We start from the raw sequence: 27,738 nt of genomic DNA, 5'->3' as shown, positions 1-27,738 counted from the left end.
AAGCTAGCAAGTACTATATTTCTTTCACCTGAAGGATAAACTTTTCCACAATTCCATTGAGCCTTTCAGGTTCCATCAGTTTATCTACCAATTCCTGCTCAACAGCCATTAGGGCTAAGCCACTAAGCTTTTCTTGTCCCTTGGTACGACATAAATATGTTTTAAGACGCGACAGTGTAGAAAATGAGTTTTCAACACTTGCTGAAGTAACTGGCCAAGACAAAGCAACATATAATAGCTTTGATATGCAAGGAATATTATTGTGAAGACCATGCTGAATAAATAAATGGCCAAGATTGCTGAAGTTGATAAAATCATATTCCAGGACAAAGTTGAGCTTTGCATAGTGCCGATAAAATCTAAGTTCTGGGATGATGTCTGCATCAAATTTATAAAATTCTTGGACCTCTTTGGCTGTTGCTTCATTTAAGGGTTCATTCCATTTAAGTAACAGTTCTGAAATTTGCTTCATTTTACAATAATCAAACTCTAAAAAACACAATTTTAAATTTTGCAATACAGTATCCAAGCCTTGGTAATAAATATTAACTTTGTATTGTTCTTCTGTGGAGGTAGGAAAAAACATACTGTCTGAATTGCCAGGATCTATAGTTTTCTGAATTTTTCTTCTCTTTTGAAATGAAGGTCTTTCAACTTCAAAACCTTTACAGGTTATTTTTTGACATATTTCCTCTGCTCCATCCCAGATAGTTTTGAAATAAGTATCATTTCTTTCAGATGATAAACACTCCAAAATTGCTTCTATTTTTGAAGACAAAGAAAAAATGTCTATTGTTTCACTTTGAAACTCTTTGGAAAGAATTCCTATAACACTTAGTATTCGATAAAGAAATTTCAAACAAAAGATAAATTCAAATTTAGAAACCAATGCCAACAAATCACTCAATTCATCAGCTAAACTTGTGTTTGAGGAATGGTTTGATAGAACTTCTAGCGTTTCAATGATTTCTGGAAGACCCTCAATCACAGAGAGTAATGTATTATCACGGACTGTCCAACATGGTTGTGATGTGTGTTTCTTGCATGTTTTGCTTTGACTCAGCTTATAAATGTTTTGAAAATTTACTGACATTTCCCCATGAATAGTGTTGAACAAAGAACTGAGAGTATTTAGAGCACTTCGGAGCTCTTTTACTTCTTTACAAAACCTAATCACTGCTAAATCCAAACAATGTGTGTAACAATGCAGGTATAAAGCTCTTGGCTCTTCCTTCTTAAATTCTGCTGCAATTTTTTTAAATTTTCCCTTCCAATTACTGGTGCTATCATAGGCCTGGCCTCGTAGTTTACTCAAATCAACTCCAATCTGCTGCAGGTAAGCTTTGATATTCCTGTGTAAGTTGGTCCCAGTCATCTCTTCAACATCTATGAAACCCAAAAATCTTTCTTTAATTAATACAGCCTTTGATGTTTTCTGCGGGTATCTTACACAAACTGAGAACTGTCCTTTAGTGGCACCATCAGTTGTCTCATCACATATTACTGAAAAAGCTGAGGAGACATTGATCTCATTTACAATATCTTGCAATATTTCAGTCTTTATTATTTCAATAATATCATTTTGAATCTGTGTACTATTGTAGAAGTCAACTTGTGAATTCATAAGTTGAAATATTTCTTCTCCTTTATCCTTTGCTCGGATTTCTAACAATTCTAAAAAGTTGCCTTTATTCACAGATGAAATAGACTGGTCATTTCCTCTTAAGAATAAACATTGCTTTCCAAGAAATAAAATATTTTCAATTATAAGCTTTAGGTACTTTTTATTTCCTTCAATCTGCTTTGAATGACTAGATAAACTGTCATTAACAGCTTCATCACAAAATTGGTATTCTCTCCAAAACTGCAATGACTTCAAATGCATTTCACTTTTTTCATGCTTTCTGAATTTTTCCAGAGTTTTTTTCCAATGGGAAATTCCTTGTGCTCTAAGTGACTCTCTTCCATAGTTAAATTTTTTCTGGCAGAACAACTGGCATGAATAACAGAACATTACATCCTTTTTAATACTGTTTTCTAATCGTTGAAAATAAGATTTTTTAATACTTCGTGATTTACCTTTAACTTTTTGTATTTTGGATGTAAATTTTGGGTGGCGTAGCCTGTCACTTTTTTTCACGGATTTCATATTGTTTGTAGCATCTTGGTTTAACGTATGATCTTTTTGTTCTTCTGTATTTAAGGCAACCGTATGCTGACTGACTACAGATGACGGTGGTGAGAGGCTTGGCTGTTGCACACTATTACTTGATTCACTGGGTGAAACCTTGGGAGAAAAAGACAACATTTGTTTGAACAGTTTTCAAACAGTTAATTAAAGAGGGAAACATTAACAATTATTATAACTCAGCATTCTTATTAATAATTTCAAATCAGACTTGAGATCTAAGAACCTGAATGTGAATACCAAAAGGTGTTTACTGCTCTGTTTTTGAGCTCCAGGATCAAAACAGGAATGAATAAGTTCAAATACACATATAATATGTTTAAAAAAGGAAAGCTTAGAAAAGAAGGCAGTTAGTAGGCTTCCCAGGTAGCTCAGTGGTGAAAAATCTGCTTGCCAATGTAGGAGACACAGGTTCAATCCCTGGTCCAGGAAGATCCCACAGGCCGCAGAGCAATTAAGCCTGTGTGCCATAACTACTGAGCCGGAGCTCTAGGGCCTGGGAACCACAACTACTTAACCGCACATGCTTAGAGCCTGTGCTCAACAAGAGAAGGCATCACAGTGAAAGGCCCACACACTGCAACTAGAGAGCAGCCCCCACTCACAGCAACTAGAGAAGAGCCCATGCAACAAAGACCCAGCGCAGCCAAAAATAAGCAATTAAAAAAAAAGGCAGCAGCAAAAACAATTAAAAATAAAACTTACATCCTCAATGACATTTGCTGTTACTGAAGAAACTGTACCTGTTAAAGCATAAATTCAAGATCTTACACCATAATCTATAAAATAGTATCATTAACTACAATTACTTATTTCATATAAGACAACTGAAAGGAAACTTAGAATAAAGACAGATTCTATAATCACGTATGGCAAGAGTGTATATGTCAAATATCTTCACATCGATTTTTACCTTGTAATACATCAGAGTTCACAATGGGCAGGGCATCATGAGTATCTGCCAATGACACTATATTGCTTATAACTGGAGTTGCATCTTTCTTTGGAGAAGGGAGATTCGTTGAAGTATCGTATACCACTGAAACATTTATTGATAAAAATGAAAAGATTTCTTATAAACCAGGCAGAATCAACCAATCAGAAAGCACTGTTTAATAACAACTATCTCAATGAATAACACAAGTATCTAATAGCTTTAAGTATTGATGAATATTGGAGTACTTTTTATTAGGGCTTACGGATAGCCAGGTTCTTTAGGATAACATTAATACCAACATTAAACTGATAATTTACATTTTTCATATCTTTTACGTTTGCACAGCTTCTTAGTCCTTTTGTATTATTTGCTTGAAGTTTCAAGTAAATCTTTACTGTGAAATTACCCATGAAGAACACAAAAAAGATTCCTATAGAATCTCCTAACGGTCTCATTTCTAACCATTCCAGGATTCAACAACTTCAATATGAAGGAGCTAGGTTGGTATCTTAAGTATTGCAGAAATTTCTATAATAAGTCCACCCGCATGATGCATAAGCCCCAGGGGAATTATTCATTCCACTGTCTATGAAATTAACACTACTGGTCCCATATGAGGCTCTTTGGTAGAATGCATAATTGGCTCTGGATTATCTAACCCTTTCTATTAGTGAACATCAAAGTATTTTCAACTAGCTCTGCTTCATGTGAAAAATGTAACTCAGAGCCTTGTTTTTATAAAGCAGGGCTAAGTAGAAGATTCTGTATCCTAATACAACAATCTTTACAAGTAAATATTAAATCTTGTGATGAAGTGGCCTTCCTTTCATGCAAAAACATTGGAAAATCTTTCTTTGAAACAAGTTTTAGATTTTTCCCCCGCCCTGCTTCCTCCCCACCCTCCCAGGCCTCAACTCCAGCCACTACCTGTTTTAAGTCAGCTTAATTTGGCAATGAATTAAAGTTATAAATTAAGGGAAAGCAGTAATATTGCTCAACAGTTACTAAATCTCTGATAACTATTAAGCAAATAATACCTGTAGAAGATTCCATCTTAGCTTTACTATAAGCAGAGAAACAATTAATAGAGCAGAAAAGCTCTGTCTTCCCCAAGTCATTGGTAGTCTCAATCATTTCATCTGTGGGCTTCAATGATTTGCAAAGAACAGATGGAAGTGATTTGGCTGGTTTCTGTTAAGAGAGTAAAATAACGTTCAGATTCCTACTCTCTGACATATACCCACTACCACTGCTTAAGTGAAATATAATAACAACAAAGTCACATTTTTGCACTTTCTTAAAAACCAGAAAAAAGGCCCTTATCGGTTGAAATGACTAAAATGAAAGGAAACGGATTAATCTATTAGATAATTATTTGTATTATTTGTCAGGTATATTAATAGCAATAACAACACATATGCAAGCAATGAAGTGGTCATGAAAGATGTTCTTCATTCCAAGAAATCAAAACCAACTTCATAAATGAACACAAGTCTTAATTACAGATCCTTCCCCAATGCCAACTTGGGCATCAACCAAGGAAAGCCTTCCACTGGTGCTAAGGAGGAGTCAGAAAAAAGTGCCTAACACAGATTACAAAATGCCATGGGAATCGCTGTTTTCTAGCGTAACTTCATGGTAAAAATTGCAAGCATATTCTAAGAAAGTTACATACAAACAGTGAGAGGTACAGAACATAGTGCCTTCTGTAAGCAGTTAAGTGTGCAAAGGAAAAGGATAGAAACTGAGAGGTTCACCACCTACTCTTTCTGGTGAAATGGTTAGTTAACACTAACAGTAATGAAATCAAACAGCTTTTAGGCGTACAAAATGCAAAGACAAATACAAATAATAGATTTTCTGTGAAAGAATGTTGGCAAATGAACAATGCAACAAAAAACAGTATAATTTTGAAAATTACTATTTTTGTCCCTTATAGTATGAGTTTTCATATTTTGAGAAATGTAACAACTTACCAATATTTAATATTAACCAACAAATAGTGATATAATTAACATATTACTCATGTGGGAAAGCCAAGACTTAATCTAATTCCTGACTACAGTTCACTAACAGTATGGGTTTTCTCCATTATCAAAATCATACAATACCTTAAATGTAGCATGGCATTGTGTCGGACATGCCTTTTAACTCATCTAGCCAAATCGGTTGTACCCTATCACACATGCTGAATAACTGAATACTCAAATACAGGTTCTTAAAATGGGCGGTCTATTTACTGACTGTGAGGGGTAAAGAAGCAAAGGCATTAACTGCTTTCAGACAAAGAGTTCTACGCCCTTTGTTCTCCCATTTCTGGTCCCAAGGTAGGATACTTTCATGGTGTGGGAATTCTGCCACAGAAAAGCTGTGGCTCCCAAATGACCTATTTGAATTGTGGCCTGTTGAGACTCCCATCTTCAATTGCTTGCTTTTAAGGAAGCACTTACAGGGATAGAGTTGTATTTCAAAACAGTATCTGAATATGCAAGATGTGTGACAGTCTACCTCATGAAAGGCACTCAGAACACTGTGTTATCTCAAGCCAGTAGAGCAGGGCCAGCGTCTCTGCTCTCAGAGCCACACATCCAAGGCTCTCCTATCAGAAACAGAGGATTATTTCTCATTGGTTTACTGCCTACTAGGATTCCTGATTCAGAAAAGCATGTGACATTCTTGAGTCATCTTTCAGCCTTGCTTATGAGGTATAAGAATTAAATATATGGAATTAAAAATAAAAAACATTTTTGTGGTTGAGCCCTATTGACCAATAGGCTATTGTTATTATTGCTATCTACTTTATAAACAAGCTTCCTTCTGCTTGCCTTTTCTTCAAGGTAAGGTGATCACCCTGAGATTCTTCAGGAAAATCTCCATGCATCTTTTATAATGAATTATTGTGTAAAAAAGAACTATTCTTTCACCTCTTTCATTATCTTACCAACTAAAATTAAGTACAATGGTACTAAAATCTATACCCCCAGTTTCCTAAGGTGGAAACAGTCACAAGCCAACTAATGGGAGTCAACTGTCCCATTTCTCACTTGAGTCTTGTACAATCAAATTCAAAATGAAGTGCTCTTTATTCATACCTGCTTATGTGCTGTAATACTCTTTGAACTATTAAAGTAATGAGACTGTCCTTCCATTTGAAGTATATGGAACATATTAGAGCTAGTGGAACAGTAAGCCCCACAATTCTCACAACAGTTCATGATGAGGTTGTTAGCGGAGTGAAATTTTGAAAAACAGGCATTACAGCAAAGACTATGATTCACACTCTGGTATTTCACTTCGTACTGAATCTAGGATTAAAAAAAAAAGATCCAGTAAAAACTCTGATATTTAAGCAGAATATTGAGAATCCCTAAAGGTTAAGAAATATTGCAACTTACAGCAGTAGTCTTCTGACACACGCTGCACTTGGCTGGAACACTATTAGTACATATGGTAACAACTGGCTTTCTTTTTTCTTCATATGATGAAAGACAAGACTGACTGCAAAAAGTTTTGCTACTGGTAGTATCTTCCAGCTGAATACTGATCACATCCTTTAGATTTAAAATGTCTCTAAAAAATAAACAACAAGGGCACCATTAAACTTTACCGCAATTATTTTTTCTCTTCATAACCTAAACCACTCCCTTAAATAACTCTCTCCTCTTGTTTCATATACCTGAAGAACTGTGAAACAGTAGAAACATAAACCTTGAAATAAGAAAATCTGAATTTGGTTTGATCCCTGGTTGGGGAACTAATAAGATCCCACATGTCACAGGGCAAGACCAAAAAAAAAAAAAAAGTCAAAATAGAATTAAAAAAAGGAGTAAGAACTAAGTAAATTACAAAGAAAAAAAGCAAATGTGATTTAAAAATACTGCATAATGAAATGACAACATTTGGAAGTCTGCATACCTCAGGGAATCAATATTTTCCAAATGATGATAATACGCAGAAAAAATCATTTGCAGGTAAAAGAACCATTCTAAGTACAAACAGACCACTAAATTTTCAGTACAAAAAATTCACTGATGTGGTTTCAGATTCCACATTACAACTAACATTTAAGAAACTACCATTCAAGTAGTATTAAAAAAAATTTACAACTATCTCAAATGCTAAACACTCCTCTCTCTTTCAAATATTTATTTGTAAGGTCAGATTTTCTTTAGACTTCAACCAAAAGAACATTTTGTAACAAACTGAATGCAGAAGCAGATATGAAAACCCAGCCAGACAGTAAAGCAGTTTGCCATACTAATAAAACGATGCTAAATTTTTAAAACAGCTGTTTTCATAAAAAATACTTTTATCAACATGCACTATTTATTGAGTTAATAATTAAACAGTTAAAAATTCTTCAGTTTACATTTCCAACACAATATATATATAGCTAGATGTAATCTACATAAAATAAAGATCTTTGGGTCTTCAAAAATTGTTGCGTGTAAAGGGATCCAGAAACCAGAAAATCTGAGAACTGCTACTACAGGACAAAACGAAATATCTGGCTACCTAGATCCTTCAGAATATTAATCTTTCAAGATAACAGGTTTCCAAATGAAATACTTCTGAAATCAACACTTTAATATCCCAATATTAACAAATTTTTAAGTACAAATCTTCCTTGACTTATGACGGGGTTATGTCCAGATAAACCCATTTTAAACTGAAAATATCATAAGTTGAAAATGTACATCTAACCTATAGAACATTATAGCTTAGCCTACTTTAAATGTGTTTAGAACACTTGCCTTAACAACCTACTGATGGGTAAAATCATCCTACAAAGTATTATAAAGTGATGAATATATCATATAACTTAATGAACATGGTACCAAACGTGAAAGAACGGTTGTAGGGGTACATAATGATTTCAGGTTTATGAGTTGTTTATCCTTGTGATCATGTGACTTGATTGGGAGCTCGGGCCCACTGCCACTGCCTCCCATTGTGAGAATATCATACTGCATATTATTGTACTAGCCCAGGGAAAGATCAAAATTCAAAATTTGAAGTAAGTTTCTGCTGAATGTGTTTTACTTTAGCACCACTGTAAAGTCAAAAAATCATCATGGAGAACCACTGGAAGCTGGGGACTATCTGTACTGTAAGCTTTCTGCCTCCTTAAACAGCACCAATATAAGACGTCAGTTTTCATTACCCTACCACCAGTCATTTTACTGGTTTAAGCTGTAGCTCTAAATGCAGTATCTGAGCTGTGACAAAATTTCTTTCTAGGAGTCACTGTGTTCCTAACAGCGTTTAGGATTTGGGAATACAAAGATGAATATAATCTAGTCCCTAATGTCCAGAGGTTCATAGTCTAACTGGAGCAATATCAATTCTTTAAGAACATTATTTTATGAAAAATGTTTTGGGAGTTATGGACACTAGGAAGACACAGACCATGGAACAATTATCTGGGTGGCAGGTGGGGGAAAGGAGAGGAAGGAGTGGTATGGGAACAGATCAAGGGTACAGATATCTGAGGAACATTTTTCAGATAGTAAGAAATTAGTCAGAGGGGAAAGAAGGCAGAAGAAACTACACTGACTGGCTTTTTCTGCGACTAGCATACTAGACTGCTGGCTTCTAATATACTACGGCCTTACTAAAAAAAAAAAACAACCATGGGAATTTCCTGGCAGTCCAGTCGTTAGGACTCTGTGATTTCACTGCCAAGGGCGACAGTTCAATCCTTGGTCAGGAAACTAAGATCCTGCAAGACATGTGGTTCAGTTCAGTTGCTCAGTCTTTTCCAACTCTTTGTGACCCCATGAACTGCAGCACGCCATCCTCCCTGCCCATCACCAACTCCCAGAGTTTACCCAAACTCATGTCCATTGAGTTGGTGATGCCATCCAACCACCTTATCCTGCCCTCCCCTTCCCTCCTGCCCTCAATCTTTCCCAGCATCAGGGTCTTTTCAAATGAGTCAGCTCCTCGCATCAGGTGACTAAAGTACTGGAGTTTCAGCTTCAACATCAGTCCTTTCAATGAACACCTAGGACTTATCTCCTTTCAGTTCAGTTCAGTCACTCAGTCGTGTCTGACTCTTTGCGACCCCATGAACTGCAGCACGCCAGGCCTCCCTGTCCATCACCAACTCCCGGAGTTCAGTCAGACTCACATCCATCAAGTCCGTGATGCCATCCAGCCATCTCATCCTCTGTTGTCCCCTTCTCCTCCTGCCCCCAATCCCGCCCAGCATCAGAGTCTTTTCCAATGAGTCAACTCTTCGCATGAGGTGGCCAAAGTACTGCAGTTTCAGCTTTAGCATCATTCCTTCCAAAGAAATCCCAGGGCTGATCTCCTTCAGAATGGACTGGGTGGATCTCCTTGCAGTCCAAGGGACTCTCAAGAGTCTTCTCCAACACCACAGCTCAAAAGCATCAATTCTTCGGCACTCAGCCTTCTTCACAGTCCAACTCTCACATCCATACATGAATACTGGAAAAACCATAGCTCTGACTAGATGGACCTTAATCGGCAAAGTAATGTCTCTGCTTTTCAACATGCTATCTAGGTTGGTCATAGCTTTTCTTCCAAGGAGTAAGCGTCTCTTAATTTCATGGCTGCAATCACCATCTGCAGTGATTTTGGAGCCCCCAAAAATAAAGTCTGACACTGTTTCTCCATCTATTTCCCATGAAGTGATGGGACCAGATGCCATGATCTTTGTTTTCTAAATGTTGAGCTTTAAGCCAACTTTTTCACTCTCCTCTTTGACTTTCATCAAGAGGCTTTTTAGTTCCTCTTCGCTTTCTGCCATAAGGGTGGTGTCATCTGCATATCTGACATTATTGATATTTCTCCCGGCAATCTTGATTCCAGCTTGTGCTTCTTCCAGTCCAGCGTTTCTCATGATGTACTCTGCATAGAAGTTAAATAAGCAGGGTGACAATATACAGCCTTGATGTACTCCTTTTCCCATTTGAAACCAGTCTGTTGTTCCATGTCCAGTTCTAACTGTTGTTTCCTGACCTGCATGTAGGTTTTTCAAGAGGCAGGTCCGGTGGTCTGGTATTCCCATCTCTTTCAGAATTTTCCACAGTTTATTGTGATCCTTAGGTATGGCCAAATAAATAAAGGGTCTTATCTTTCTAACATGATTTAAAATGTCATTTTCAAAGCTATCTTTCAATTGGCTCATGAAACAGAATAAAAACTACATTGACTCTAACACAACATTGTAAATCAACTGATCCTCAAAAAACACAAAAAACCCTACATTGACTCAAAATAGATTTTAAATCACTGCTATTAAAAAAACCTCATTGGTAACTGATAATCAGCTAAAAATTCTGAGAAGTACATATCAATATAAGATAATAATGAACACAGATGAATGCAGAATAAAAAGTTCTGAAAAAAGTACACGTTATTCTGAACAATGGATTGGCCTCTCCTAGCCTAAGCATCACTACCTTTCCACCAAACCTATTAAGTTATTTTGTATCAAAACATTTTTATTCCAAATAAAGTTAAAACTTGTTTTTTTGTTCATAGTGGATTTCTTTGCCTTAAAGAACAACTTACACACTAAATCTTTCCTGCTTCAGCCTTTTCAATCTGCCTGGGAGCTCTGCTGAAGATGTGTAACGGATAAACTCCAAACACAGGAACATGACACCTTAACTTCTTAGGGCCTCAGTTTCCTCAAAACCAAAAGAAAATGTTTGAACAGGATGATCTCTAAAGTCCCTTCCAGTTTTATGACTCTGCAGAGAAAGAAAGCATGCTGAAGAGAATGCCATACAGCCCACAGCAAAAAAGAGAAAGAACAAAGTACAGCGTTAAAAGGTTTACAAAGCACAAGAGAAAACGTAGTAGAATTCTGGGGAGGAAGATGAAGCCAGGGCTAACTTCTGAAGCAGCAGCCAAATGAGGAGCTAAAGCAACCAATGTGAAGAGTTTGTGAGTTTGTTCAGAAAATACCACCCATAGTCAACATTTCCTGGGTTCTTATTACATGCCAGTATTGTTCTGACTGCTTAAATATATTATTGAGTGATCATAATTCTTATGTACATTTAACAAGACAGATGGGAATACAAAGAAGTTCTCAATGTTGTTTGAACTTTGGCATGTATATGAATCACTTGGGGATAAACGCAGTTCTGATTAATAGGCCTGGGGAAACCTGAGACTCTACATTTCTAACAGGCTCCCAGATGATGTTGATAAAGCCACTCAGGGACCACATATAGTATCAAAATGTGAACTAAGGAAGCAAGATTCAGATCATGGCAATTTGATTCCAAAACAAGGTACTATTTGAAAGGCATTTAGTCATATTTGGTGGCAAAACTGGTGGCTCATATATTCTCTTGTTCTGAAACAAAGAACATTTAAAATGTTTACCACTAGCATTTAATGAGAAATAACAAACCAGATTTATAATACCATATGACTCTCAAAGCACTGAACCTTTATATATCTCAGTGTAGAGTTCAAAATTCTGGATGTTATGAATCACTATTACTTCTTTTCTCCTTACCTAAATTGTCTCACATAAGTAAAAAAGTTAGCAAAAGACACCCCAATAATAGTTCACAGAAACCTTAAGACTACATACATACACCTATGTTTACTGAAGGCCATTAAATTTTTTAAAGGAAAATTATGAAACAACTTCACTTGCCACTACAAGAGAAGCATTATAAAACTTTACTCCTTGGAAGGTCAAAAAGTAACTTATTACGATTAATTTTTTAGTAAGTTACTTTCTATACAGTTAAATGATAAAACAGAACGGGCACACAGTAACCCCAATTGTAGAGGATTTCCAATGTAAAGAAGAGGAAAATAAGTTTTGGAAGTCACATTATTTAAAGGTAAAGAGAAACAATTCCTATCGTTTTAATTTCTGCAATTCTCTTAATAAACACACACACAAAAACTACTTCTGAACAATCTATTACAGGAACCAAAAGCAGAAGCAACTTCTTTACCCTAAACCAAGGCGATTACTTCAGAAAAAAACAAAGAAAATTACAACCAACATTCTGATCAAGATCTATGTAGGGAAGTAAAAGAGGGCATAATTTAGAATTATATACTTTGAGCAGTTTGAACAAGTTCTCTTCGGAAGAGCTGGTGAACTGCCAGATGAAATGTATTCAGTGATGCATGGTGTGGAGCAGAAAAGCTCAGTAGAACCTTTCCTCTGATAAGCAGTTTGTCCCTTTTGAAAAACTTTTTTACAACCAGAACAGGAAACCTGAACAGCTGTGGTTGAAATTGAAGGAAGCATCTTATTCATGCCAGATGATGCCAGAGAAAGCTGAATGCCTGCAGTGATCTGAGGAGCTATAAATACAAAACAGGAAGGAAAAAAAATTAGTATTTATATAAAATTAAGTATGTATTCTTTCACTATCTTTTAGAGGTTACTTCTTCTGGACTTGAAACCCAAAACAATCAATGCACTATTCAAGGGGATTCTAAAAAAGTAGAATAAACTGGCCATCATATTCGTCAGAATAAATATGATTAACTTAAGCAATTCTAGTACTACCGTCTGAAAACGCAGAGTTGACTTTCAGGTCATTCTCCTGAGTTTTGGGCTGCTGGGCTTGACAGTACTCCTAAAAAAAAAAAAAAGTTGAAAATAATGAAAACCATCAATCAATCAATAGAAAATTATATATTACACTGAAGTCTGTTCAGTGAATTGTATTACTGCATTGAACCATGGTATATAAGTAAATATTCCCTTTCTGGTGACTTCTGGCTGGTAACACCCACTAATTATTACAGTATTTTCTACTGTACCTAGATACAACTTTATAAATTTTTGTTAACATAGTCCCTCAGCAGCTACTACAAAAAGAGGGTAGACATACTCAATAATGGTACTTATTTCCCCTTCTTGTTCTGATCACTAACAGCTAATTGTCTTCATAAGGACCTTAAACACAAAAATTCTTAAGACTGGGCTGAATGAGTCTTACAAAGCAGGATTTTTTTCAGAGCATCAGGCAATCAACCTAAACTTGCTCTATGTCTTTGAATGTTCAAGAATTGAAGAAGTAACAGGTATTTCCTAGATGGACAATATTATTGCCCATTGTCATCCAACGGGAGTCACACCCTTTACTTGGTACTAATTTACTTTATGTTATTTCTAAACAGAATACTTGGAGAAGGCAATGGCACCCCACTCCAGTACTCTTGCCTGGAAAATCCCACGGACAGAGGAGGCTGGAAGGCTGCAGTCCATGGGGTCGCTGAGAGTCGGATATGACTGAGCGACTTCACTTTCACGCACTGGAGAGGGAAATGGCAACCCACTCCAGTGTTCTTGCCTGGAGAGTCCCAGGGACGGGGGAGCCTGGTGGGCTGCTGTCTGTGGGGTTGCACAGAGTCGGACACGACTGAAGTGACTTAGCAGTAGCAAACAGAATACTAGAAGTAAATTTAAAATGAAATTGCTTTTCATTGTAAATTTCAACAGGTTCATATACAGACAATCTAAGGAAATTTAGCCCTGCTTATAGCATTTGATAAGTCTAAAAAAGTTTAAGGATAAAAATGAATTTAATTTGGATAAACAAAGAAAAATTCTAAGTACTTAAAATGTACTAAATAATTCTATTACTTAATAGAGATAGTAGCACAAAAGCATATATAACTAGTTATTTGTATTGTTTCAAGTTAAGAAAAATGAAAACAAATATGTGCTAACTTCAGACAGACCCATAATACCTTAAGCAATCTTTTTCTTATTAAACCCAATACCCACATCCAAACAGTCCATCTCTCTCTCACATTGCTGCACATGCTTATTCTGGCACTTAACCACACATTCTACATTACTTGGTCAACTGCTTTGGGGAAGAAATTAAGATTTTCAACCAATAAACCAGCATCTGCATAACTAAAATTTTAGCTAAATGCTACCCTGGAAAATAGAAAATAAGGTGAAACATTTACCTGAGTGTTGTCGGGTTCCACCTTAACTTCATCTAGCCTCTTCACTTGTGTAGCCACTGCCTTGTCACATTCACCACTTGTTGGTGATTCTTTCATCTCAGTCTCTGATGCAAAGAAATCCTCTACTTCCAAACTAATGGGTTTTTCCCTTGGGAAACAGTTTCCTAAAATAAATTAGGAACTGATGACGAGGCTGATTTTTAAAAGTTCCCTCAAATATAGTAATTTTCTGGAGGCACAAAAGGTTCTTTCACATACCCTTCCTTCATCCATTACCCTGCAATATAGCTTTGCTTTTTACACTTCTCCAGTAAATAAACTTCTATGCCTTCTTCTGGCATAAAGACTAGTCTTCTCTACTGCTATTCCCTCAAGCGCCCCTTCCCCTGATTATTGGTTCCTCTCATGCTCACTCAGTCATGTCCGACTTTTTGTGACCCCGTGGACTGCAGCCCACTAGGCTCCTCTGTCCATAGTATTTCCCAGGCAAGAATACTGGAGTGGGTTGCCATTTCCTCCTCCAGGGGATCTCCCTGACCTAGGGATCAAACCTGCGTCTCCCGGTTCCTTTCACAGAAGCATTTAAATACATTAAAAACAAACAAACAAAAATCCAATTTCTAAAGCTACTGCCTTCCCTCTAACCAACTCTTCTCTTGTCTTTGAAATTCTGTCCCTCCTTGACTCATAAGTCCAAGACCTATTTCTCCTCCAACCTCTTTGCCAGTCTTTTTCTCATTTACGTCATCTCCTTCTAAATATCTGTGTTCCTCTAAGCACAATTCCTCAGGACTCTTTTCACTTGCTCATGGGCACAATCTGGGATTCAAGTATCATCTATATGCTCTTTTCCCCCTATATACCTCAGCTCTAGCCCAGGTAACCAACTACCTATTAAATATCTCCACTTCAATGTTCCAGGCATTCCTCAAATTCAAGAGACTTAAAACTATATTCCTGGGCTTCCCTGGTGGATCAGTGGTTAAGAAATGTGCCTTGCAATGCATGGGACACCAGTTTGATCCCTGGTCCAGGAAGATTCCACATGCTGAGGAGCAACTCAGTCTGCTGTGAGCCACAACTACTAAGCCCATGAGCAGCAACTACAGAAGCCTGCATGCTGCAACAGGAGCAGCCACCGAAATGAAATCAGAAGCCCTTGCACGCACAACAAAGAGTAGCGCCCCTTCTTCGCTACTGGAGAAAGCCTGCATGAAGCAATGAAGACCCACCGCAGCCAAAAAAACCCAAAAAACTTAATTCTTGTATTATCCCCATAAGCCTGCTTTATGTCTGTCATCTTTCTTGGGAAATGGCTTTATGGTATATACCCAATTTTCCAGGCCAGAAATCTAGGTACAGCCATAAATTCCTCTTCTCCCACAGTCTCACAACTAATCACCAAATTGGATCAAATGATTGTCTTGAATCTATTTTCTCATTATACTTAATGCCTCCTCCACCTCCCATCAATTCCTTTTTGGTAAATAGTATTAAGAAGAAACAACAAGCCCAAGATGGACTTATTTGTGCTAAGACCCATCAAGACTTAATACCTAACTGAACTGCAGTTTCAGACTCTCCAAACAGTGAAATTTTAAGCCAGTCAGTTAATTTCTTGGTCAGCACTAATGAGGTAATCTGCCCAAAACATTGTCTGAAATAGTCTACTCTTTTGGCTTCCTTATCCTACCTTCTTTCTGCCTATAAAACCTTCCATCTTGTACAGCTCCTTGAATATCCTGCTATTCACTAGGTGGCATATTGACACATTTCTGAATGAAACCAATTAGATCTTCAAATTTATTGGGTTGAATTTTTTTTAACAGTAGCTAATATCCAAAATCAAAATATAAAAGACTGTGTGCATTTAGCTTAAAAAAGAACTCCCATTTTATAACTTTTGAGGAGCCTTTTGATCGTGCAAAGCAGACAGATTAGAGTCCCTGGAGAAAGAGAACCACATATGGCTTTCTTGATGTAAGAGAACCATTTTGGCCTAAACCATTTGTGATCTAAGCCTGGCTTCAATGCTTGCCCTTCAGCAGGTCTTAGTAATTAATGATCTTGCTCATGGTGGTGGCAGCTGCTCAGTCATGTCTGACTCTCTGCAACTCCACAGACTGTGGCTTGCCAGGCTCCTCTGTCTGTGGAATTCTCTAGGGAAGAACACTGGAGTGGTACCCATTCCCTCCTTCAGGGTAGCTTCCCGACCCAGGGATCGAACCCAGGTCCCCACATTCTTTACCATTTGAGCCACCAGGGAAGTCCCAAATTAATGAGTTGAACTAGATAATCTAACACCAGTGCATGTGTGCTAAGTCACTTCAGTTGTGTATTACTCTGTGACCCTATGGACTGTATCCTGGCAGGCTTCTCTGTCCATGGGATTTCCCAGGACAGGATACTGGAGTGGGTTGCCATGCCCTTCTCCAGGGGATCTTCCCAACCCAAGGATCAAACCCACATCTCTTATGTCTCCTGCACTGGCAGGCGGGTTCTTTACCACAAGTGCCACGTGAGGCAATGCTGAAACAAGGGAGGAGCAGTCAAGAAAACAACACTGCCGCCGTGGGGTCAGGGTCCTGGTTCCTCAAGGGAATAATACCTTTGAGGTCCACAGGAACTAAGGCTCCCTTCCAGCTGGAGGGTGGGAAGATGATGTTGACCCTCCAGACTTCAATCAACTAAACCTTGGGCTCTGTCGACCTTTGTTCCAGTTCTATGCTGAATTCTTCTCTGTTCAAGCCCCGTCGTGAATATGCAAGTACCCTTAGTTTAAAGAAGGAAATGGCAACCTACTCCGGTATTCTTGCCTGGAAAATTCCATGGATGGAGGCGGCTGGTAGGCTATAGTCCACGGGGTTGCAAAGAGTCGGTCATGACTGAGTGACTTCGCTTTCTTTCTTCCACTTTAGCTTAACACCTCCCAGTTTTGCTGTTGGGGAGACAATGCTTTGGGTGAGCTCCCCAGTGTTCTCCTTACTTGCTGCGTGTATATGTGCTCAGTCTCATCCGATTCTTTGCTATCCCGTGGACTGTAGCCCGCTGGGCTTTTCTGTCCATGGGGTTTCCCAGGCAAGAATACTGGAGTGGGTTGCCATTTCCTTCTCCAGGGGATCTTCCCAACCCAGGGATCAAACTTCCATCTCCTGCCCTAGCAGGTGGATTCTTTACCACTGAGCCACCAGGGAAGCAAGTAATAACAAATATTTCCTTCTCCCAGTATTTGCTATGATTGTGTTTATTGGCTTGACAACCACGAAGACGTAAACCCAGTTTTCAGGCAACAATTGTTCAGTCCCAAGGCCTCTATTTTCAAGGACAGACTGATTCCTTGCATTCTCCTTGTTTCCTTGTATGCTAAGTAGCTTCAGTCATGTCCAACTCTTTGCCGCTCTATAGACTGTAGCCTGCCAGGATCCCCTGTCCATGGGATTCTCCAGGCAAGAATACTGGAGTGGGTAGCCAGGCCCTCTGCCAGGGAATCTTCCTGACCCAGGCATCAAACCTGTGTCTCTCTCTCTTTTTGAACCTGCATCTCCTACATCTCCTGTGTTGGCAGGTGGTTCTTGGCCTATTTTTCATTTTTCCTGCAGCTGCCACCTCCAATTCTAACTCCTCTGGAACTCTTTCCCTTCCTAATCTTCACTGCAGAGGACAAGTCTCCTGGATTCCTTTTCTTATACCACCTCCATGACAAAACGAAACTCTTTGCTTTACAAATAATGATTACGGAGAGCAAGAGAAAAGTAAAACAGGTAAGGTTAAGTCAAAGTTCCTCCTGGAATAATTCCAGGTCTATGGTTTTATACTGAGTTAGTATGTTGAAAATTCCCAAGTTCTGACACTGTCTTTTATTTTTGAGGTTGGAACTCAACCACCAACCTCACCCTTATCTTCAACTCAGCTTTTACTGTAATCTCCTATCTCTAGGCAGAAAATTAAATAAGGCCTCACGGTGAAGTGTAATAAAAACTCATACAGCCTCTGCTCAGTCCATTTGAGCATTATATACAATCAGTAGAGTAAAACTCGCTGGAAACTAACTACTAGATTGTAGATCCCCCTTCACTCGAAAGTAAATGTGCTATATTAACTTTAAAGATCAACTAAAAATAGAATATTGAGGGATTCTTTCAAACATGTCAGTCATTATACAGGCAAAGAATAGAAAGTACCTTGAAAATGTAACTAATCTAATATATTTGAGACAGAAGAAAATGGTACATAACACTTCTTCACCTACTACAAAAAACAAAAAGAGCAGAAGACATATGAACAACAAATTCATTACCTCCTTTCTCAATAAGATGAACAAAGGAGTAACAAGTCCTAGAGACCTCTTTTTAACACATCCCATCCATCTTCCCAAACTGGAGCTAAACCACATATACACTGGAGACTATTAATAGTCACAGAATAAATGTGAAACATCTTCCTGCTAGTTAATTAAACAAATTTTAATTTAAACCAAAGAGGGATAGATTATGAAGCAGAAAACTCACATTATTTTTAAAAGAAAACATGAGTATCAGAAAGAGAGTAAACAGGACTTCCATGATGGTGTAACAGATAAGAATCCACCTGCCAATGCAGGGGACATGGGTTCAATTCCTGGTATGGGAAGATCCCACATGCCAAGGAGCAATGGGGCACATGAGCTGCAACTACTACGCCTGTGTGCTGCAAAAGGAGAAGCCACTGCGAGAGAAGGCTGTGCACCACAACAAAAGAGCAGACCCCACTCACCACAACTAGAGAAACTCTGGGTGAAGCAACCAAACTCAGTGATGCCCAAAGGTAAAAATAAATAAATAAAATTACATTTAAAAAAATCCCATTTGATATGATGGCAACCCCTTCACAAAACTCTAAGAAATAAATTTAACCAAGGAAGTGAAAGACCTATACACTGAAAACTACATAACATTGATAAAAGAAACAAAATATGATTCAAAGAAATGGAAGGATATCTCATGACCTTAGATTTGAAGAATACTGTTACACTGTCCATACTACCTAAAGCAAACTAAAAATTTAATGTAATTCTTATGAAAATACCCATGACAATTTTCACAGAACTAGAACAAATAATCTTAAAATTTATACAGAACCATAAACACAAAGAACAACATTGGAATCGTAATACTTCCAGACTTTGGACTACATTACAAAGCTACAGAGATCAAAACAGCATGGTACTGGCACAAAAAACATACACATAGCTCAGTGGAACAGAATAATCCCACTCACATATGGTCAACTAATCTATGACAAAGGAGGTGAGAAAACACAGTGGAGAAAGACAGTCTTTTCAGCGAGTGGTGTTAGGAAAGCTAGACGGCTATATGTTAATAAGTGAAATTAGAACACTCCCTCACTCCATGTACAAAAGTAAACTCAAAATGGTTTAAAGACCCAATTATAAGATGCCATAAAACTCCTAGAAGGGAACACAAGCAAAACATCTTGGACATAAATCATAGCAATATTTTCTTAGATCAGTCTCCCAAGGCCAAAAAAAAGCAAAAATAAACAAATGAGACCTTATCAAACTAAAGAATTTTTGAACAGCAAAGGGAATAATCAATAAAACAAAAGCAACATACAGAATGACAGCAAATATTTGCAAATGATGGCTTAATTTCCAAAATATACAAACAGCTCATACAATTCAGTATCAAAAAACACCAAATAACCCAATTAAAAAATGGGCAGAACACAGCCATTTCTCTGAAGAAGTCACACAGATGGACAATCAGGTCAAGTCAGTCACTCAGTCGTGTCCGACTCTTTGCGACCCCATGAATCGCAGCACGCCAGGCCTCCCTGTCCATCACCAACTCTCGGAGTTCACTCAAACTCACGCCCATTGAGTCAGCGATGCCATCCAGCCATCTCATCCTCTGTCGTCCCCTTCTCCTCCTGCCCTCAATCACTCCAGGCATCAGAGTCTTTTCCAATGAGTCAACTCTTCGCGTGAGGTGGCCAAGGTACTGAAGTTTCAGATTTAGCATCATTCCTTCCAAAGAACACCCAGGACTGATCTCCTTTAAAATGGACTGGTTGGATCTCCTTGCAGTCCAAGTGACTCTCAAGAGTCTTCTCCAACACCACAGTTCAAAAGCATCAATTCTACGGCACTCAGCTTTCTTCACAGTCCAACTCTCACATCCATACATGAATACTGGAAAAACCATAGCCTTGACTAGATGGACCTTTGTCAGCAAAGTAGTGTCTCTGCTTTTTAATATGCTATTTAGGTTGGTCATAATTTTCCTTCCAAAGAGTAAGGGTCTTTTAATTTCATGGCTGCAATCATCATCCGCAGTGATTTTGGGGCCCTCCAAAATAAACTCTGACACTGCTTCCAGTATTTCCCCACCTATTTCCCATGAAGTGATGGGACCAGATGCCATGATCTTTGTTTTCTAAATGTTGAGCTTTAAGCCAACTTTTTCACTCTCCTCTTTGACTTTCATCAAGTGGCTTTTTAGTTTTTCTTCACTTTCTGCGATAAGGGTGCTGTCATCTGCATATCTGACGTTACTGATATTTCTCCTGGCAATCTTGATTCCAGCTTGTGCTTCTTCCAGCCCAGCGTTTCTCATGATGTACTCTGCATGTAAGCTAAATAGGTAGGATGACAATATACAGCCTTGACATACTCCTTTTCCTATTTGGAACCAGTCTGTTGTTCCATGTCCAGTTCTAACTGTTGCTTCCTGACCTGTATATAGGTTTCTCAAGAGGCAGGTCAGGTGGTCTGTAGGCACATGAAAAGATGCTTAACATTATTCAGTTCAGTTTGGTCGCTCAGTCGTGTCTGACTCTTTGCGACCCCATTAATCGCAGCATGCCAGGCCTCCCTGTCCATCATCAATTTCCGGAGTTTATCCAAACTCACGTCCATTGAGTCGGTGATGCCATCCAGCCATCTCATCCTCTGTCATCCCCTTCTCCTCCTGCCCCCGATCCCTCCCAGCATCAGAGTCCTTTCCAATGAGTCAACTTTTCACATGAGGTGGCCAAAGTACTGGAGTTTCAGCTTTAGCATCATTCCTTCCAAAAAACACCCAGGACTGATCTCCTTTAGGATGGACTGGTTGGATCTCCTTGCAGTTCAAGGGACTCTGAAGAGTCTTCTCCAACATCACAGCTCAAAAGCATCAATTCTTTGGCGTTCAACCTTTTTCAGAGTCCAACTCTCACATCCATACATGACCACTGGAAAACCTATAGCCTTGATTAGGTGGACCTTTGTTGGCAAAGTAATATCTCTGCTTTTTAATATGCTATCTAGGTTGGTCATAACTTTTCTTCCAAGGAGTAAGTGTCTTTTAATTTCATGGCTGCAATCACCATCTGTGATTTTGGAGCCCCCCAAAATAAAGTCTGACACTGTTTCCACTGTTTCCCCATCTATTTGCCATGAAGTGATGGGACCAGATGCCATGATCTTCATTTTCCGAATGTTGAGTTTTAAGCCGACTTTTTCACTCTGCTCTTTCATTTTCATCAAGAGGCTTTTTAGATCTTCTTCACCTTCTGCCATAAGGGTGGTGTCATCTGCATATCTGAGGTTATTGATATTTCTCCCAGCTATCTTATTCCAGCTTGTGCTTCTTCCAGCCCAGCGTTCCTCATGATGTACTCTGCATAGAAGTTAAAGAAGCAGGGTGACAACATACAGCCTTGACGTACTCCTTTTCCTATTTGGAACCAGTCTGTTGTTCCATGTCCAGTTCTAACTGTTACTTCCTGACCTGCATACAGATTTCTCAAGAGGCAGGTCAGGTGGTGTGGTATTCCCATCTTTCAGAATTTTCCAGTTTCTTGTGATCCACACAGTCAAAGGCTTTGGCATAGTCAAGAAAGCAGAAATAGGTGTTTTTCTGGAACTCTCTTGTTTTTTCCATGATCCAGCAGATGTTGGCAATTTGATCTCTGGTTCCTCTGCCTTTTCTAAAACCAGCTTGAACATCTGGAAGTTCATGGTTCACGTATTGTTGAAGTCTGGCTTGGAGAATTTTGAGCATTACTTTACTAGTGTGTGAGATGAGTGCAATTGTGCGGCAGTTTGAGCATTCTTTGGCATTGCCTTTCTTTGGGATTGAAATGAAAACTGACCTTTTCCAGTCCTGTGGCCACTGCTGAGTTTTCCAAATTTGCTGGCATATTGACTGCAGCACTTTCACAGCATCATCTTTCAGGATTTGAAATAGCTCGATGAAGACCTATAAGACCTTTTAGAATTAACACCCAAAAAAGATGTCCTTTTCATTATAGGGGACTGGAATGCAAAAGTAGGAAGTCAAGAAACACCTGGGGTAACAGGCAAATTTGGCCTTGGAATACGGAATGAAGCAGGGCAAAGGCTAATAGAGTTTTGCCAAGAGAACGCACTGGTCATAGCAAACACCCTCTTCCAACAACACAAGAGAAAACTCTACACAAGGACATCACCAGATGGTCAACACTGACATCAGACTGATTATATTCTTTGCAGCCAAAGATGGAGAGGCTCTATAAATCAGCAAAAACAAGACCAGGAGCTGACTGTGGCTCAGATCATGAACTCCCTATTGCCAAATTCAGACTTAAATTGAAGAAAGTGGGGGAAACCACCACACCATTCACGTATGACCTAAATCAAATCCCTGATGATTATACAGTGGAAGTGAGAAATAGATTTAAGGGACTAGATCTGATAGATAAGAGTGCCTGATGAACTATAGACAGAGGTTCGTGACATTGTACAGGAGACAGGGATCAAGACCATCCCCATGGAAAAGAAATGCAAAAAAGCAAAATGGCTGTCTGGGGAGGCCTTGCTAATAGCTGTGAAAAGAAGAGAAGTGAAACACAAAGGAGAAAAGGAAAGATATAAGCATCTGACCTCAGAGTTCCAGAGAATAACAAGAAGAGATAAGAAAGCCTTCTTCAGCGATCAATGCAAAGAAATAGAGGAAAACAACAGAATAGGAAAGACTAGAGATCTCTTCCAGAAAATCAGAGATACTAAGGGAACATTTCATGCAAAGATGGGGTCAGTATAGGACAGAAATGGTATGGACCTAACAGAGGCAAAAGATATTAAGAGGTGGCAAGAATGTACAGTAAGAACTGTACAAAAAAGATCTTCATGACCAAGATAATCACGATGGTGTGATCTAGTTAGACAAAGACAAATATATTACTTTAAGTGGAATCTAAGAAATAATACAAATAGTCTAGACACAAAACAGAAAGAAACTCACAGACACAGAAAATAAGCTTAACAGGTTCCTAAAAGGGAAAGCGGGGAAGGAGGGATACATTAAGAGGATAAGATTAACAAATACAAACCACTATACATAAAACAGACTTCCCTGGTGGCTAGAATAGTAAATAATCTGCCTGCAGTGCAGGAGACCTGGGTTTGATTCATGGGCTGGGAAGATCCCCTGGAAAAGGAAATGGCAATCCACTCCAGTATTCTTGCCTGGAGAATCCCATGAACAGAGGAGCCTGGCAAGTTACAGTCCATGGGGTTACAAAGAGTTGGACACAACTGAGTGACTAACACTTTCTTTCATACATAAAACAAGGATTTACTTTATATATAGCACAGTAATAATACATACAGCCAATATAATAATCTATAATGGAAAATATATAAGTTATGGAACTATATGGAGAAGGAAATGGCAACCCACTCTAGTGTGTTCTTGCCTGGAGAATCCCAGGGACAGGGGATCCTAGTGGGCTGGCGTCTCTGGGGTCGCACAGAGTCAGATACAACTGAAGCGAATTAGCAGCAGCAGCAGCATGGAAATATATATGTGTGTGTATATATATATATTATAAATATATAACTGAATCACTCTGGTATACACCTGAAATTAACCAATACTGTGTCAACTTCAATGAAACAAACAAAAGCCCATGAGACTGCAAAGAATTTGCAAGCTATTAGAAGTTACTTCCAGATAGATAAACAGACCTCCTGAGGGAATGTATACACTTCCCTCCTGCAAATGACAATACTGCATATATAAAACCTGTTGATTAAAAATTGAACAATTGTCAACCTAAAAGAGAGGATTTTATTTGAGCCAACCTGAGGATTATAAAGTGCAAAGACTTTCAGAAAGCGCCGAGGACTGTTTCATCTGTTAGGAGATGAAGGGACTATCACACTCATTTTCAAGACAAAGGATCATATGTCAAAATAACACACTGAATACAGTATTGTAAAGTAAAATAAAGTAAAAAAAAAATTAAAAAAAAATAAAAGCTGTCTTTACGTTTGTTTTAAAAAAAAAATAACACACTGATAATTTACATAAAGGTCATCAAAGATACAAAGTCTAGATAAGCATGTAGAAAGTGAGCAGTAAGTCACCATGACTCCTCACTGAGCTTGGAAAGAATGCTAATCTTTTAGGAAACTCCACTGCTAGAGGGAGGAAAAATAATTGGCATAATAATACTATTGGCCATTATATATATTGGCATTATAGTAATAAATGCCAGAAGGCATTCCCATTTGGGGGAAGGTCTGGTTAATGTATAATGCAGATGAACACTACACACTAAAGGGGGAGAGAGGAGGCCCAAAGGGACACAGAAGATAATTCTACGCTTAAATTTTTTTCTTTCCTTAAGATATAAACTTCATAAAACCTGATGCTTCAAACTGAGTCACTTTAATCTTTTCATTCCTCCCCACTATACTTCTGCTCTTACTCTTCTTGCAAAGTCATTTTTGCCTATTCAAATTCTACTCAGCTTCTAAACCCACTCAGCTCTGCTGCTACTGCTGCTGCTAAGTCAATTCAGTCATGTCCAACTCTGTGCGACCCCACAGACGGCAGCCCACCAGGCTCCGCCACCCCTGGGATTCTCCAGGCAAGAACACTGGAGTGGGTTGCCATTTCCTTCTCCAGTGCATAAAAGAGAAAAGTGAAAGTGAAGTTGCTCAGTTGTGTCTGACTCCTAGCGCCCCCACGGACTGCAGCCTACCAGGCTCCTCTGTCCATGGGATTTGTCAGGTAAGAGTACTGGAGTGGGTTGCCATTATCGGAGAGAACTGAAAATAAGATATGCCTAGACAAGATAAATTGAGGCCTATCAGAATAGCTTCTAGCATGCTAAAACCCAGCCACTGGCAATAATTATAAACTTAAGACTATCCCTGAGGACACTTTCCAGGATAAAGCAGTCTTATCTCTTAGGAATTGTGACCTTTACTTCTAGGTTTGCATCCCACCCACCCTCCCCCCGCCCGGGGAATCTCAACTGAAAGTCTACATGTTTACCAAGTCCCCTCTACCTTAGCTGGGCTTAAATTTCAACTGCCCCTAACTTTGCGAAGCTACTATAATCTATTTTAAGGTGTTTATCCTCCCAACTGCTGTTTTCTGCTAGGTTTTTTTGAGTCTTGCTTTGTAGATGCGCAGTTCAGGAGTTCGCTAAAAAGTGGAAAGTGAAAGTGTTAGTTGCTCAGTCCTGTCCAACTCTTTGCGACCCCATGCTCTGCCCATGGAATTCTCCAGGCAAGAGTACTGGAGTGGGTAGCCATTCATTTCTCCAGGGGATCTTCCTGACTCAGGGACTGAACCCATGTCTCCTGCACTGCAGGCAGATTCTTTACCATCTGAGCTACCAGGGAAGCCCAAAGAGTGGAGGAGGGGAATATTTGTCTGCAAATTTGGGGGGCTTATGTCTCAGAGGTTCTTTCCTCCAAGATTGTACCACTTGAGTTTCAACTACTTAGGCAACCCAAAATTCCTGTCTTCTTAACTCACTATGCTATAAGAAGATATTGTTGGAGATAAAATGCTAGAGGAAGGAAATAAGGTTAGAAGAGCAGATGTGAGTCATATCAGGAAAGTACTTTGAATATAAAAACCTTGCACTTAAAGCTTCTGGGGTTCAGCAACCATTTCATTCATAGTTCTTTTCTTAAGTAAAGATTTACTTAAAAAAAACCAAAAACCTAATAAAATCCTAAGAGACACTCAGCTGTGTTACACATCAAATGTTAGGTATTTTGGAGACCTCCCAAAGCATTAATTTGCTAAATTACAGAGACCCATAGAAAATAATTTTTCCATCCAGGTGAATACAGTTGATGTTATCACTAGTAAGGAAGATTACAGCTTTGGACCTATCCTTTTTGGGTTCTGAACAGTATATGTCCACTTACAGAAAATCCTAGAAGTAAATTCACTATTTAGCAAAGGAATCTACTTCTCTGAGTAATACTCTTGATTTAAGACTAAGATTTTAGATGGGCAAAGTGGTGAGTCCTGATTCCATCAGGACTAACTGTAATATAATTCGTGTTATGTATTTTGGGGGCGTCTTGTCATATATTTGTGATGAGAAATACAAGCTATCGTCAGATGTTATTAATGATTCAACCCTTCGAGAACTCTCCACTTAGCTACTTTTGAGCTTTCGGTTCAGTTTAATTGAAAAGTATCAGGCTGAAACCTGAGAAAGTTCAAAACGTAACCATCCATGAAACCAAGTTACTTTCAATCTTGTACACTAGAGCAAAATACTGAAATAAAATGATGAAGACTGCACCTTCATCTAATTCCAATTTCAAATCCGAATTAATGATGAAATTCTTATAATTTGAAAATCTCTCTTAGCAAACATCCCGTGTACAATTCTATTTGCAAAAGGAGTGTCAAGATTTTTTAAGTTTAAAAAAATAACTGCCTTAAAGAGGCAGAGCCACAGGTGTGATCTAATGAAATGTTTCAGAAACGGAGGCCGCAGAGAGACACCCAAGGCTGAGAAGCAGTTACGGCGCAGGGGTAGAAGGCGGAGAGAAACGCGGAAAGTGGGGGCAGAGACGCCCCGACTCTGAGGACAAAGTTAAAGAAGACGACAAACACTAGCGGGGGGACTGACCCTGAATTCTCGACGCCCACCGGGCGGCATCCACAGGCAAGGCTGGGCTCCTAGAACTCCGGCTCTGCAAAACACTTCGCCCTCCCTCTGACTGGTGAAACTCTCCGCTCGCCTCTGGTAAAGCACAGGAATAAAGATCGACGCCACAACCGCTTAAGCAGACTTACTAACTTCTTTGAGGAACGCCCGCCGCGCGATGTTTCTAAAAGCAGTTTCGACGCAAAACGGTCGCGTAGGCCCCCGCCCCTTTCCCGTCATGCGCTGCGGCCGAGCTTGCGCAGTGCGTCCGGCCAGGCTCACCCCCTTGAAAAGGCGACCTTGGGATTGGAAAGCGGGTGGGAGTGGGAGCGGCAGGCGGGGCGTTTAGGTTCCGTGAATTTGAGTGATGGCTCTGTAGGCAATTTGTGTAAATCCCAGTGTCTTCGTCCTAGACATCTGCTTGCAATGCAGGAGACCCCGGTTCGATTCTTGGGTCGGGAAGATCCCCTGGCGGAGGGAAAGGATACCAACTCCAGTATTCTGGCCTAGAGAATTCCATGGTCGCAAAGAGTCGGACGCGACTTTCACTTTCGTCCTAGAAGCGGGGAAAATTTTATTGTTTGCATCGTAAACCTGTGAAGATTAGCAAGGCAATGGTACTTAGTAAAAATACCAGGTACAGAGTAAATTCCCGGTAAAAGGAATTAGCCCCAGAAGTAAGAGAAGGTGTTCAGGTTTCTCCCGTTTTGAGGAGCCAGTACCGTGTTAGCATTAAAAT

General features: G+C 39.1%; 1 protein-coding gene across 8 annotated transcripts; it reads right to left on the bottom strand.

Moving 5' to 3' along the window:
- Positions 1 to 27,214, bottom strand: ZMYM1 (zinc finger MYM-type containing 1). 8 transcript variants are annotated; one of them, XM_013963004.2, is made up of 10 exons: positions 27,153 to 27,214; positions 14,067 to 14,230; positions 12,649 to 12,718; positions 12,191 to 12,440; positions 6,521 to 6,695; positions 6,218 to 6,430; positions 4,163 to 4,316; positions 3,102 to 3,227; positions 2,894 to 2,931; positions 1 to 2,287 (listed from the first exon to the last, which is right to left on the bottom strand). In XM_013963004.2, exons 2-10 carry the CDS (start codon positions 14,160 to 14,162, stop codon positions 14 to 16), a joined length of 3,396 nt encoding a protein of 1,131 aa, XP_013818458.1. In that variant the 5' UTR covers positions 14,163 to 14,230; positions 27,153 to 27,214; the 3' UTR covers positions 1 to 13. The 8 variants fall into 8 exon arrangements, with proteins under 8 accessions (XP_013818458.1, XP_005678776.1, XP_013818457.1 ...); XM_005678719.3 differs by having other exon boundaries at positions 27,149 to 27,210; XM_013963003.2 differs by having other exon boundaries at positions 26,982 to 27,209.

Source organism: Capra hircus, chromosome 3 (genome assembly GCF_001704415.2).
Source record: "Capra hircus breed San Clemente chromosome 3, ASM170441v1, whole genome shotgun sequence".
Classification (NCBI taxonomy): domain Eukaryota; kingdom Metazoa; phylum Chordata; class Mammalia; order Artiodactyla; family Bovidae; genus Capra; species Capra hircus.
Note: the sequence above shows the minus strand (reverse complement) of the source record. Positions and strands in the feature narration are given on the sequence as shown.